This window comes from Sordaria macrospora, chromosome 1 (genome assembly GCF_033870435.1).
Source record: "Sordaria macrospora chromosome 1, complete sequence".
NCBI lineage: Eukaryota > Fungi > Ascomycota > Sordariomycetes > Sordariales > Sordariaceae > Sordaria > Sordaria macrospora.
The window spans coordinates 5,304,546-5,318,928 of record NC_089371.1 but is presented as its reverse complement, the minus strand read 5'-3'; the positions used below and the strand labels follow the sequence as shown (position 1 = coordinate 5,318,928).

Genomic DNA, 14,383 nt, shown 5'->3' with positions numbered 1-14,383 from the left:
ATTTCGTGGAAAAATCCGGTGCAAAATTCATTGGGAGGTTTATCGTTTGCCGCAGCACCCAACGACTTCGACGACTCTCACCCGACCACGAGTGTACGAGACACCGCCATCTCCAAAGTACGTAACTACGGCCCCTCATATTTTTGCCCTGCCCAATTTCGAGTCAGCCGTCCCGTCAGTTCTCGAGACACGGTCCGGCTTCGCGAAACCCCTCCTTTGCTAACAAGCTGTCCAGAATGTCGTCCAAGAAGCCTTCCGGTAAGACCCAGCGTTCGGCCATCGCCGACGTTGTCGCCCGCGAGTACACCATCCACATGCACAAGCGCGTAAGCAATACCGAACAATCGACCAGACGAACAAGGACGAAATATTGACCCTGGCGCAGATGCACGGTGTCACTTTCAAGAAGAGGGCTCCTCGCGCCATCAAGGAGATCAAGGAGTTCGCTTACAAGGCGATGGTACGTGCAGCGACGAACACCCGAACACACAATCCGATCTGGAGGAACTGGAGACCTATGGAGACGACGACATTAGAGTTGGGGACACAGCGTGGTCAGTTTGAACGAACACCAAGACTGACATGACTGTGATTTATAGGGTACCACCGATGTCCGCATCGACCCCCAGTTGAACAAGAAGGTCTGGGAGCAGGGTGTCAAGGGCGTTGCCTACCGTCTCCGCGTCCGCATCTCCCGCCGCCGTAACGACGAGGAGGGCGCCAAGGAGAAGCTCTACAGCTACGTCCAGGCCGTCAACGTGAAGAACCCCAAGGGTCTCCACACCGTTGTCGTTGAGGAGTAAATTTGGGTGTTCTGGCAAAACGAATTTTTGGCACGAAGGGACCGCGGTTCAGGTTCAGGGCGGCATTGGGCTTCCGGAGTTTTCGCATGGCATCTAGCTTCGCATTACGAATAAAGGGTTCGTAAAATGGAACACGGCACCTTCGATACCACCAAACCGCCTCCAGCAACGATGAGGGAAGACAATCGCAGAGTGTGAGGGCGTCGCAAACGGTCAGGCAGGGGCTTCATCATGAAAATGATACGCTCTACGGACGATATACTGTCCATTACAACCAATGCTTGATGTACTTCATAAAACCAGTCTGCAACCGGTAGCAGACGCGAGCAACAACGGGATACCCATTAAACAAACCCGCCCTGATAATGCAATCCTGTTCCAGAGACCAATACGCCAGGGATTCCAAACCTTCAGAATGAACCAATTTCTCCTAACCCAATGCTCTCCTAAACTGCTCCTGCTTTTCTCCTTCAGTCGTCGTCAATGTCCTTGTGACGGTCCATGACCTTGGTCTTGAACAGAGTCGGATCCTTGTCCCAAAGCTCGGCCGCCTCGCCGTTGAGAGGGGAAGCGCTGTGATATGTGTTAGCTTTAACCTGCTAAATGTGAGTGACAGAGCATGTGAATTCCTTACTTGTTCGGCTCTCCGAGCAGGGATTGCAAGCTCAGCAGGACAGTCTGAGTGTTGTAAGCAGCAGTCCACTTATCCTTGAGGATGTCGAGACAAATGCGTCCAGAGAAGTCCACGTTGGGATGGTAGATCGGGGTTCTGAACAGCACCGTAGGCGGGGCGTAAGGATAGTTCGCAGGAAATTCAAAACTGAGCTTCAAGGTGAGGCCGGCGTAGGGGGTCTCATCAGGTCCCTCGATAGTAGCCCGCCACGAAAGGAGATTGCCGTCAGCAGAGGGGAAGGCAGACACGCCCGGTGCCGGCGATGTCATCAGCTGCATAAGCTCCGTCTGCAGTCTATTTGTGGCCATCAATAGTCAGCAACTAAAACATCAACATCGCGATTGTCTAGCAACATGCGCAATCTCAGTGACAAGTAGACTGACCTCTTGACGGCATTTTGACCGGGATCGACGTTCTTCCTGGCACCGAGGGTGGGCGCAGAATTCTGAATACCACTCATGTTTGCTGTAGGATAATCCAATCTGTGACGGCGAACTGGAAAATAGGCGAACAAGCCAATAGCGCAGGACAAAGAAGACCAATATCTAGCGGATATTTGAGTACAAAAGTCAGGAAAGGTACTAAGGGAAACAAGTTAATAAAGACTTTTGGACGGCAAGGTGAAGGGAAATGTACCTGTGCAATCAAGGAGGGACGGTCCAACCTTGGGAGGTGTATGAGGTTGAGATGGGAGGCGCAAAGAACAAAATGAAGTTTGGCAGTTGACGCCAAGCTTGGAGGGACGGGACTGACGAGATGGAATCAAAGAATCAATTGTTTACACGATGCAGAACGGACCAGCCTCTAATGACCCCACAGCTGACCAGGTTACCGCGGGAGGGTCCCAGCAACCGTGATGGGCCCGAGCGTTGCTGTCAGGGGAAAGTTTAAAGGGCATGCATGAACTTCTTTGCGGGTTCCCAGGCCGCAAAGGCAGTCGCGGCGCGTGAAAAGAGTGGACAGTTTCGCGCTCCTTCAAACGTTTCCCGAATCCCCTTTCTCAACCCAAACAAACCGGGGCACTGGACACATCACATTGTCAACACCCGCCTGCATTTGCACGTGAAGTTTGTATGACACCCACCATACTGTAGCAGGTCTCATTAGCTGATGAGTAGAGGAGTTTAAAGGAAGCCTGAACACGCGCCCCTCTCCCTCTGCCACGCTCTTGGCATCCACCTTTTTGTTGCTCATCGAAATGGTGAGCGCTTTCAACCTCCACTCTACATCTCGACTTGCGCTTTTCCTATTTAGGAACTTTGTTTTGGTTTGATAATTCTGGCCAGCTCTCGCCACCTGCTTGCGCCAGGCATCAGCCCAACACTTACAAACCAACTACCCAACGACCAGTCATTGATGAAGCACACATTCAATTGTCGATTGCGCAACAACCGACGAAAATCATTCCTTTAAAGCTTCAAACTCTCTTCATATCCCGCACAATTTTTGTCTGCCTTACTTGTACTTTAATCATCGTAATCTTAATCGGCGTCCGTTATTGACGGCAAAATGCAACAGTCACAACTGGACCCTCTTCCTTCAGATCTCCCTTTTCGCATCATCTCCAAGACCATCGGACGGGGAGCATACGCCTCGTGAGTGCTTCTGCCCCTAACCCATTATTCTGATGCTCTTCCGCTGACCGAATGTCTCAGAATAAAAAAGGCGATACCCGTAGATGCGCCCTCGCCGGTATTTGCCGTAAAGCTCATTCACAAGGACTATGCCGTAAGACATGGCAGAATATCGGCAAAGCAGATCGCCATGGAGGTTTCACTACACTCACACATTGGCCAGCATCCAAATGTGATCGAGTGGTTCGCTACTGGCGAAGACAGGATCTGGAGGTGGATTGCCATGGAGTACGCTGAGGGAGGTGACCTTTTCGACAAGATAGAGGCAGATGTTGGCCTGGAGGAAGATATTGCTCACCTCTACTTTCAGCAACTGATAAGCGGCGTCAGTTTTATGCATTCGAAAGGCGTCGCTCATCGCGACCTCAAACCCGAGAACATCCTCCTCTCCGAGAGCGGCATCCTCAAAATCGCGGATTTTGGTATGGCCACTATGTTCGAATACAAGGGTGCACGAAAACAGAGTTCGACCATGTGCGGGAGCCCGCCCTACATCGCCCCGGAAGTTCTACATTGCGCCAGGCAGAGGGAACGAAGGGCACCATCGTCCGAGCAGACCAAGTACTCGGCCGATCTCGTCGATATCTGGTCATGCGGCGTCATCCTCTTCGTCCTCCTGGTCGGCAACACCCCCTGGGACGAGCCAACTAATGGTAACTGGGAGTTCAAAGAATATGTCCGCACCAGCGGCCGGAGCACCGACCCTCTCTGGCAACGGGTGCCCTCCGACGCGCTCTCGCTCCTCCGGGGCATGATAAACATTGAAGCCAACAAGCGCTTCTCCTTCACCCAGATCCGCCAACACCCCTGGTACACGCGACACAACCCGCTGCTGAACGCCGAAGGCATGGTTATTGACCCCATCGCGCTCGCCGCCCAAATGCTCGCCCGTCTGCGCATCGACCTCCGCGCCGCCGTCTTCCAACCGCCACCTGCCTCCCAGCCCGAGCCCGCCATCGAGAGCGACTGGTCTAGCAAGGTCCTCTCCGCAACGCAACCCGAGACCCCGATAAACGACGCCCTCTTCGACTGGGAGCGCCCAGCCCCGCGCACGCTCGGCTCCTGCGCCATCTCCTCCACCCAGCCGGTCGCGCGTAACGACGCCGCGGCCGTCAACCTGACCGCCACCGGGCCCCGCACGACCATGACGACCATGATGACACCCACCAGCATTCCCAGCAGCACACAAGGCAAGGGCAGAGTTCCCTACTCCTCCGCCCTCGAGGCCCTAGCGGATGAGCCGGCCATGAGCCAGTTCTCTGCCGCGCCCGGCGTCCCGCTCTCCCTGACGCAGCACGCCCGCCGCTTCCGCGACATCGTGCCCTCGTACTCGCTCACGCGCTTCTTCTCGCACGTGCCGACGCAGCTACTGGTGCAGATGTTACGGGATGCGCTGCACCAGCTCAACGTACCGCTGCCGCCGACGTCGCCCAATGTCTCGTTTGAGAATGGGGATGTGGATCACATTGTTACGCTGAAGATCAAGACGGTGGATGGAAGACGGCAGAGTTTGCATGGAGATATCTTGGTTGATAGGTATCATTTGGTGAATGGGAATGGGATGTCGTTGACGCAGTATGGTGATGGTGGTGGTGGTGGGATGGATGTGGATGAGGAGTTGCCGGAGTTGTTGGAGGTGAGGTTCGTGAAAATCAAGGGCGACCCGTTGGAGTGGAGAAGGTTCTTCAAGAAGGTTGCTGTGCTCTGTCGGGATGGGATTTGGAGTAATAATGATTGAGAGAGGCTGAAAGGAAGGATGAACTGGGATGGCGAATATGGAAGGAAGGAGAGAGATGAGCCTTCTGGATTATGGGGGTGATGGTTACGTGCCTACACTTCATGTTCTGGATCTTGCTGAATTGGAGAGCGATTCTTGCATTACAAATTTTGTTGCTTGGTGTTGTGGTGTCTTACGTGCTCCATTGGGAATCTGTTAGCCTTGTGGCATGTTAAGCGTTTTGTACATGTAGAAGAAGAAGAGTTAAGAGAGCTGGGGCCAAGAACATTACTGAGTTGCCTCCTTCACGAACATCGAAGATATGAGAAAATGGTTGATGATCGTTGAACAGTCGCCAAAAGCCTAGATCTAGTGTATTAACCAGTCTGCCAGTTCTTCAAACGAACAACTTCTAGTCTACCGTAGGAGCGAAATTCATCCATGCTCATTACATATGTACACGTATTCCTGCTGATCCTGCCTAAAAGAGCTTGAGGTTTTGCCTTGCCCTGCGTTACCCCTCTTGAGCAACGTGATCAACACTGGAAGAGAAGAAAATGAAACCCGAATAACATGCCCGTCTGACGCCCGCTGCCTAACTATCGTCTTGTGACTCCGTCGCAATGCCGCTGAATGAACTATGTATAGTGATGGTGTTGTTGGAGGTTGTTTTTATGTACTCCTCCATAGTTTGCTGTGATTTGATTCGAGATGCTATGAGATTCCCCTCTTGAAAACTTTCCCGATCTTCTTTTTCCTTTTGATGTTCATGAGTATGTATAATATAATTCAAATGACTTCCAGGCCTTTTACGAGACTGGGGGCCATCAACTGAAACGTATAAACGAACCCCTTTCCTCGACAGTACAGAAAGATGGAACAGGGACAGACTGGATCCACCAGCTGGCATTGCTGGTGTTGCTGCTGACAACGCTGTTACTCCTGTTGCCGCGGTAGTAATCCTCATGGACGGCTGTATGCGAACTACCACTGCTAGGAGTAATACTGTGACTCCTAATATCGACGGTCGTCGCATGATCCCTTCGTTGCTCCATAATCCCCGAGCACGGGTAAAAGCTGTGCTCCCTCTGTTCGAACCGTCCACAGCCGTGGGACCTGTTGCTGTTATGGTGTTGTCCCCCTATCCGAAACCGCTCCAAGTCTGCTTCCGCCTCGCTCAAGTAGAGAGCACTCTCCGGGCCCGCCCAGTCGTCAACCAGTTTTGCAATGGTAAGAAACCCCTTGGTGTGTCCGCCACACTCCCTCGCTCGGAACCCGCGACAGATAAACAGGTAACTGTGAATCAGCTCATGAAGGAACGTCGAAATGAGCAGTCGTCGGCTGTACTTTGAGTGTTTGAGTATAGGCGCCGATAGCACTATGAGCGTTTCAAACCCCCTCGTAGTCGGATGTGCCCTTCGCAAAGCAGTTGTCCCGATGACCCGGCTGTCGTACCGCGTGCTTGACTCGTCTGACCAGTCCCAACGTACCCGCTGGCTCAGACGGCCGTTGAAGAAGATCTCGTTGGCGGCGGAGAAGATACTTTCGAGGGAGTCGTTGTCCAGTTCGTCTTCGGCGTTTATCCGTGGGTTGATGATGCTCCGGAGGATGCGCTCGTGCTTGGAGTCGGGAAACTTGCGTCGGAAGTTGACCATGTGAGCCCTGACCCTCTCTGCTGCTATGTCATCCTCTAATAACTCGGTGCCGCCGCCGGGACCTGCTGGAGTTGGTTCGGCTCTGATCGAGTGGCCTGATGCAGTTCTCTCCATGGAACATGAGCTTGGTTCTGGGGACCGGGAGCGTGGTTGTGTTTGCTGGTGGTGCGCATGGTGGTGGTGGTGGTGGTGGTGGTGCTGCTGCTGCTGCTGCTGCTGATGGTATGGCGCTGCATGAAAGTGAACCTGATGCCGGTATTGTTGATCTTGAACGCCCCGAGCGGCCATGAACCTTATATCCTCTCCACGTCCTTCCTGAACAGGTTGTTGTTGATGGTAATGATGATGTTGCGACCAACTCCCAACTCCGTGTCCCACAATATCCCTGTGCACATCCTGAGAAGATCTGTATCTCTTATGTCTTGAACCGTCGTCGTCGAAGTTGTGGTCGTCGAAATCGGCAGTCCGGCGCTTGACCGGGAAAGGAGGGACGGTACAGGAACGGATAGGCGGGTACTCATCCCCGCCATACATCGGGAAGGCCATCGGACATACTCGGCGGATAAAGAGGGTGAGACGGAAGTAGAAGGGGAGAAAGTGTAATTTTCCCTTTTATTCGGTATAGAAAACCCGAAAGTAGAAAAGAAAAGTTCCCTAGGAAAAAGCAAAGCTGAAGTGAAGCAAACAGGTGGTGTGACAAGGGGAAATAAGGTGGTGCGGCATGTATATAAAGCATATAAGAGGAGCTGAGCCGGTTTCGCCTTTCCCAGGGAGACCCAGACTGGGAGTGCCGATTACACAAAACAACTTGAAGCGGAACCGGGTTTCGCAAGTACTGGATCGGTGTCGGTGACACACACCAGACTGAGAAGGAAGGCCGTAAAGGTACCTAACAAGAAGATCCAGCAGGAGCCGATGCGGTCCATCCAGTGCCACTTGACACCAACGTACGTACAACGAACGGCAATGAGAGCCGGACCCTTCGATGCTTTGGACCTAACGAGATCCGCCGCCTCACTTGGCGGTCATCCAGTGGGCGGTCGTTCTTGGGACGGTCCATATCCCGGCCCCGTCCCGGGGATGGGCATCGAAAGGGCTCCAGAAATTCAGAGGTCCTTCACCGGGTAAGCCCATCACTTTAGTGGTCCTCCATTGAACACGCAGTACCTAATTGTAAACCAAATGCACCTTGATGGGCGCCTAAGAACGAGCTTGAACCGCATTGGCGTGGCCCCATATCACGTTTGAAGATCTGGATGCCGCCCAACGTCCACTTGGGTATCTGGGGCGAGAGTGAGACGAGGAAATGATGATCATAAAAGTGGAAGGCTTGGAACCAGACCATGGATACCAGCAAACACAGAAACGTATAAAAAGTAAAGATAAAGAATGTTGAAAAATGAGGGATGCCCCCCTCCCCCCAAACATTCAAGCGGTCAACAAAACGGAAGTGTTCCCGTCACAAACCCGACAAGAATGCAACTTGAACAAAGCTGGCGGAGAAAATATTCCAAGACACCAAGAAAAAGGACATCCGAAGGAAGCAAGCAAACCAGCCCAGCCCCAGACACACATCGCAGTAGGGTAGCATCCGAACGGATACAGTGGCTGTCCTCCTCCATACCCACTCTGCCCTGTCATTCATCAAGCACTCATTCAGTACCGACGTACAGGACCCGTCACTTCTTCCCTCGTGCATCATCATGCCTCAATCACCACGGCCCACGCTGCTGTACACGCATATCAAAGCACGCCGTTCTCAAGAGCGGCAGCGATCCTTACCACACTGAATGGCATGCAGCAGAAAACTTGTATGTAGTGTACAGCGTCAGCGAACAGCGAACGAACAACGAAACATCATAAAGGGTCAGCAGGTGTTTCAAGTTTTTTTCTGTCCAATCCGCCCGGAGATGGAAGCTTGGGGAAGAAGAAGAAGAACAACGAGAAGAAGACAAGAATTGAATATTCCATATCCCCTCTCCTTCCCAGCCATTCTTCTTCTTCTGGTTCCCCCTTCCGGCCATCGGCTTATCTCAAGGGTAATAATCATGTAACACACAAACAAACCAGTCGACCCGAGCAAAGGGATAGATAGGTAGGTAGAAGCAACCTGAAGTCCCAACAGAACTGCCATGGCCCATGGGATCTATGAGCGAGGTGTCATTCAGCCCAAAGCGGTGTGCCGAGCTGAAGAGAAAGGTGCCGCTCGTGACTTGTCGAAACCCCTACCTACCTACCTACCTACCTACCTACCTACCTACCAGTACGAGTGCCATCTAGATGGATGAACCACTAGTTTCTATTTCCAAACCATTTCCGGGATCGACTTGTAAAAAGCCGACTTTGTGAGTCCCTTCTTTATTGACACCGCTCGGTATGACCAGAATGGGTAATCCATTTATGATGGGGTCAGGTCTCCATAGGGTCATGGCTAGAACTCCCGTCCCCAGGGTTGAGCTCCACCACCGAACGGGCGCCGGACATCGGCGTTTGAAAGAAGCCAAAGCGACATACCTAGAAACCTAGCATCGATCGCGATGATGCAGTCATCGGAGTCACGGGTGACTGTTTTGCTAGCGGTGCTAGTTCTAGCGGACAAAACAGGGGGAAACAACCACGATGATGAAAAGGTGTCCGGCCCATCGCTAAAACTCTTGTACTTTTAATAAAGGTTCCAGAGTGGTGGTGATAGTGTAGAGGTAGTTTTGTGCACTGACGGGATAGGATCTACGGGGGCACCGGGGGGCCGGGGGCACGACGGACAAGTGTCAAAAGCGGACTTCCTTTTACATGCATGCCGTTCCACAACGAACCCCCGCAGTCTTGTTACTGTAGTGGCTTGTGCAAGGGCCCGGGACCGGACATCAGGCCAACGTTCGGGTTCTGGATGGCCCTGAATTGGAGTTCAAGATAACTTTTGGATCGATGGCGCAGTTGCTGACCTCAGATTTCATCAAAATCTCAGAATATCGAATTCGTTCGTTCAGTGGTAAAAGGTGGCAGGATGGTTGTTCCCTTCAGATATAGCTAGCCATTCAGACTTCCTTGCGATTGGTGCGGGCTGGCTTGCTATGACTTGCTTCTCGTTACCATTGGCCGCCTTGCTTTTACATTATCGGCATTCCGTCCCTATCACACGCTTTTTCTCTTCTCACTCAAACTCAACTTGGGGCTGACGACATCTTCCGAGTACCGTACATAGTACCTTGTCGGTTTGCACAAGGCGGTCCGAAACACGATGATGAGACAAAATGGGTCGCGTTGTTTAAACTTAAAATTGCTTCCTTATGCCGGCCGGGCGGGTATCCAAGGAAAACGACTACAACCATCCTTACTGATTATATCCATCTTCATGGCCCATTCTCGAGAGTCTGGGGGGGCATGAAATGGAATACAGGACCAATGAATTCTTCGCCAACCCTTCCTTTGGGGATCTCTCTTACTATCGAACCAAGCGGTATCCGCTACAGAATTTCCAACCCCATCAAAGGACCACCCGTCGTCGTCGTCAAGAGTCAATTATCCCAGTTCATCTTGATAGGGAACAGACATTGTATCCACCTTCGGTATGATGTTGCTGCCACCATTATCGGAGCACAGCATACTCATTTCTCGAGACAAATGGTAACCAAAAAGATGGGGCGGGTGATCAGCGCAAGGAACCGTTACCGAGGCCGAAGTGCCTGGTAAACATGACGTCGTCAGCATGTCTCTGCAATGCGCGACGCATTGTTTCAGTGTAATCTCTCTCCTCCCGCTCTTGTGCCCGCGTCTCGTTATTGACAGCCTCAACTTCCTCCTCGAACTCCTCAACCGTAAACCCCGGGCGCGCACTGAAGTTCAACAATCCCAACCTCTCACCCGTCCAAAACAGCAGGTCATTGTCGTTAATCTTATCCTTGGCTTCGCCTGCCCGTGTTGGGAGTAGTTTTCTGGCTATGTCCGAGGAGCCCGGCATTGAAGCGAAGATAGAAGGCCCCTGTGCCTGTTCGCTGTGCCCGATCCTACACCGGCGGACCTCGGTGAAGCAGTCCCTTTCGAACCATTTTATGTAACCGGATCCGTCCGAGAACACAACTCGGGTACCATGGTTAGCAACCGAAAGAACCTTTGACCCTGACGCTGACTGCCGGTTCTGGTACGCAAAGTCATCCAAGTCTCCCATCAAAGTTTTATCAGAGTCTGGTGGCGCTAGGCCATAAATCTCTAGGGATCCCTTCATGTTGTAGTCTCCACCGGCGATCAAAGTCCTGCCGCCTTGGACACTCTTCGATGCCTCGACTTCCTCCAGTGTGAGCTCTCCTTTCCGTCGGAGTTCGCTGTGTCGCTTAGAGAAGGGGAATGGGAGAGATGTCATGCTGCATAGCCTTGCTTTCGAGTTGATCGATCCTCTGATTCTTGACAGATTACGTCTGTCATAATGTAGGATGTGGGAGAACCGACCAGCAACGTATATATCGTCTGACAACTCTGCTTGTTGGCCCGGTCGCGGGACATGTAGGATACTCAATGGCCCCGGTTGTGCGAGTGACGTCCAGGAGCCAGCCGGCTCATCGCTGAAGATGTTCCTGATCCCACGTTCGTACCTCGCCTGGGCGTCGGTAAGGTTGAAGTCGACCTGGTCGTCTTCGGGAGCATTTCGAAACCGTCGCCGAGAACGATAATCGTGCAGGTGGAGTTCCAGATTTGTTCCAACGGTGAGTGGTACCCTAGGATCTGCCGAAGATAAAGCTGTAATGGACCAAGGGAACGATTCGAAATCAACAACCGAGAGTCTTTGCAAATCAACTTCGATAATGTCTGTTCCCGGGGAGAGGCACAGCCGGGCTGGAGTTAGCACACTGATAATAGCACAATACGTTCAACTAAAACGATCGTGGGATGATGACTTACGATTCTGAACTGCGAAAAAGGCCCGATGAAGGCTGCTGTCAACGCTGACACATTCTGTAACGCCCGAGTCCACCCGTTGCGACCGCTTGCTGTTATCTGCTCCTGGCCCGTTTATGAGAAGAAGTCCGGGCGCGCTCGTGGCCAAAATCGCACCCTTTCGACCTCTTGTCCCGTTGACGTCCCAGATACAGACACTACCATCGTCTAACGGCGAGACAGCTAGGAGTGTTTCATCAGCAGCTGACCGCGCTCCCCCCTCGAAGCCCTGTTCAATACGGGGACTGTCAGGTCGGTATAGGGCAACACCTCTTGCTTCAACATATTCGGACTTGGCGCCACGGGCATGGGGCAGCGGAAGCCAATTGATGGCAACAGGCGCATGACGCTGAATGTACTCCTCATACCAGGAAACCCTCTCGGTAGGAAAGCAAGGATCCCAGTTCGCCATGATCCGCATTTGTTCCTTCTTGCTGGACGCACGAAAGCTCTTTAGGATTGTTGGCGTTGTCAGTGTCGCCCAGCTTCCACTGCCAGGAGTGTTGGTGCTGCTGCTATCGGGAGAGGGATACGCATCTTGCCAGATCGTCCCCGTTGCGCTTCCATCATGCTGCATATGAAATGTTTCGCCGAGCCCCTGGGTAGCTAGCCGGCCAAAGGCCCGTCGTCGTTCGAGGCTTTCGAGAAACGAGGATTGTTGCAGGCATCGTGAACGCCAAAAGCTATTGTCTCGTGCAAGGTCTCTAAAAGCGCGGGATACCAGTTGCAAATTCGTAATATGCGGTGCTTCGAGGACTACCAAGCAACGGACAACTTGTCAGTTATACTTCTGACTCACAATTTAGGTGATTGAGCTAAGTAGAAGGTCTTTGTGGGCTACACTGGGTTGGAGGTCTGGGGAATTGGGATATTGTAGGTTCCAATTCGACTTACACGACAGTATGTGGAGTTTGATCTCATTAGGAAAGCTCTCGAGGCTCGGCGCCTGCGGAGTAGCAGTAGCCGCCGTCATCTGATTTTGTCCATCTCCCATTGTCGGATTATTTTGTGGGGTATCTTTGCTGTTGCTGTCGACTCGAGAACTTTGTCTGACTTGTGACGCCTGTCCCAGCCACTCAGTCCAAGCTCCCCTGAGCTATGGGTTTGGCATCGAAAGTGTGTGGATAGCAATGCTGCTGGAAGCCTATTGTATAGTAGCTTAATCGTGATGTCGGGTATCGATAAGGACGGGATTGTAATTTAGCGAACGAGGACCGGTCGAGTCATGGTTACTGAGAGAACAGACGATGTCGTATATCAATATACGGAAAACGAATGGCCAGCTCGCAAAAAGAGTCTGTCGAAACACAAAATAATCAGACACAACAAGCTCTTGTGTCGGTTGCTGTGTGCGAGCGCGCCTGCGGGGGGTGCGTTTATGCGGTGCCTCTGCGTGTGCGTGTGTGATGCGATGTGTGGAAGCTTCACGAATGTTGCTTTGGGATCAGTTGGATTGGTGCAAGTTCCCTTGATGCAATCCGCAGGTGGGTGATGGTTTCCAGTTGTAACTTTGTGGATGGGTTCAGGTGTCACCGGGACCGGGGGGCGGGTGCCCTCCGCTGCCTGTGAAGTCAAGACTGCCCTATTGGGTTAGGGGTTACGGTAGCTATTATGGGGGTCGGGGTGCCGATCGCGATGACAACCACGCCACGCCCACCGGCGAAGTGAGGTCGACCACTGGGCGTCCAGTTCCGGGCATGCTGCGCCCCCATCGGCCGAAACCTTACCCCACCAGAATGCCGAAACACGGGGCACAGACAGACCCCTTTGGACGGTTCTAACAATCAACCAAACGGTCGGTTGACTGCGGGTGAAGAGCTGAGGGTGAAAGGGCCTGGTGGGGTTGGCCTGGCCCTCCTCGTCTTGGTTCCCCTGACTTTTCTCCGATAAGTTACTGGCTTTACGATAACTAGCCGTGTGTGGGTCGGGGTTGGAAAATGGATTCAGCTTCAACCAATGGGATCACATCTGTGATGCAACTTCGATAAAACCACGCCCTTACACGAGCGCCATGGGCTTTGCATGGACCGGTCTAGACCACTAGAGCCTCTTCCTAACGACACTCGATGTATGTTCACCCGACCCGTCCAAGTTGCTCCATATCCAGAGCTTAGAAACCAGCACATCCACCGTTATGGGCTGGGAAAGGGTTGAGAATCTGAGACATGACCGCATGGTATCATAGCATCTGCCGGTGGAAGATTCTACAACCAGTCTGGTCTTACAGACTACACCAGTGCCATGACGGGCGTGATGGCTTTTCTGATGCTACCAGAGCCATCTACCAGATGATGTCCGCTGCTGATGAACCACTCTTTGGAACTCCTCATACTTCTTCTTTTTTTTATCGCGTTTCATTTCTTCTACCGCTGGGAACCATGTGGGGAAAACATGGAAACATACAGTGGAGTGTCCAAGTGTCGATGGCATAGGAGCTCAGGGGCAGCAACTTGAACATATATCGATGAAGTCTTGTGTCTAAATACTGTGGAAGTTGGTTGGGGCTTCCCTGGTGATGATTGATTGCATGTATTATAGTGTGCTCTGTGGTATACACCTCCTCTTGGTAATTTCTGACACAGATTCTGGCGACTACAATAGCCTGCATCACAAAGACACTCGCGTTTCATTCTTCAGGAAACGAGTATCTCTTGGAGACCCGCGGGGGAAGAACATGGTTTTTGACTTGATGAAACACTGAGAGTGTTTGTGCCAGAATTATGTAGCCAGTGATGGGGTAACAAGAGGCTTCCTTGACCAACGTTCGTCGATGCCCACTGTATGTGACATATATGAATTGAATTCTTCATACGAAGCTCTCTAACTCGAGGAATTCTGAGTTTGTGTCTTGTCTGAATGGATCAAAAGTGCCCTGACTACTCGACATCGAAACTTGACGGATCTACATGCTTACCCAGACCACTTCACGACACACCCAAGGTTCGGACTGACCAGAAACATTGGGAAGTCAG

The 14,383-nt window shown here is 52.2% G+C and overlaps 5 protein-coding genes across 5 annotated transcripts; 2 read left to right on the top strand and 3 right to left on the bottom strand.

The window, feature by feature from the left end:
* Nucleotides 1-24: 24 nt before the first annotated feature.
* Nucleotides 25-1,219, top strand: SMAC4_01613 (60S ribosomal protein eL31). Its single transcript, XM_003352731.2, has 4 exons — nt 25-117; nt 236-326; nt 386-460; nt 600-1,219. The coding sequence occupies exons 2-4, from the start codon at nt 237-239 to the stop codon at nt 801-803; spliced, it is 369 nt and encodes a 122-aa protein (XP_003352779.1). The 5' UTR covers nt 25-117; nt 236; the 3' UTR covers nt 804-1,219.
* A 25-nt stretch (nt 1,220-1,244) lies between these two features.
* SMAC4_01614 (uncharacterized protein) lies at nt 1,245-2,445 on the bottom strand. The gene is made up of 4 exons (XM_003352732.2): nt 2,113-2,445; nt 1,860-2,057; nt 1,438-1,770; nt 1,245-1,376 (listed from the first exon to the last, which is right to left on the bottom strand). Exons 2-4 carry the CDS (start codon nt 1,934-1,936, stop codon nt 1,274-1,276), a joined length of 513 nt encoding a protein of 170 aa, XP_003352780.1. The 5' UTR covers nt 1,937-2,057; nt 2,113-2,445; the 3' UTR covers nt 1,245-1,273.
* Nucleotides 2,446-2,968: 523 nt separating this feature from the next.
* SMAC4_01615 (uncharacterized protein) lies at nt 2,969-5,335 on the top strand. Its single transcript, XM_003352733.2, has 3 exons — nt 2,969-3,071; nt 3,132-3,338; nt 3,441-5,335. Exons 1-3 carry the CDS (start codon nt 2,986-2,988, stop codon nt 4,846-4,848), a joined length of 1,701 nt encoding a protein of 566 aa, XP_003352781.1. The 5' UTR covers nt 2,969-2,985; the 3' UTR covers nt 4,849-5,335.
* Nucleotides 5,336-5,574: 239 nt separating this feature from the next.
* SMAC4_01616 (uncharacterized protein) lies at nt 5,575-7,016 on the bottom strand (the record flags this gene model as incomplete). Its single annotated transcript, XM_003352734.2, has 1 exon — nt 5,575-7,016. One exon carries the CDS (start codon nt 7,014-7,016, stop codon nt 5,655-5,657), a length of 1,362 nt encoding a protein of 453 aa, XP_003352782.1. The 3' UTR covers nt 5,575-5,654.
* Nucleotides 7,017-9,711: 2,695 nt separating this feature from the next.
* On the bottom strand, nt 9,712-13,234 carry SMAC4_01617 (uncharacterized protein). Its single transcript, XM_024655251.2, has 3 exons — nt 12,306-13,234; nt 11,376-12,167; nt 9,712-11,282 (listed from the first exon to the last, which is right to left on the bottom strand). The coding sequence occupies exons 1-3, from the start codon at nt 12,403-12,405 to the stop codon at nt 10,132-10,134; spliced, it is 2,043 nt and encodes a 680-aa protein (XP_024511156.1). The 5' UTR covers nt 12,406-13,234; the 3' UTR covers nt 9,712-10,131.
* Nucleotides 13,235-14,383: the final 1,149 nt, after the last annotated feature.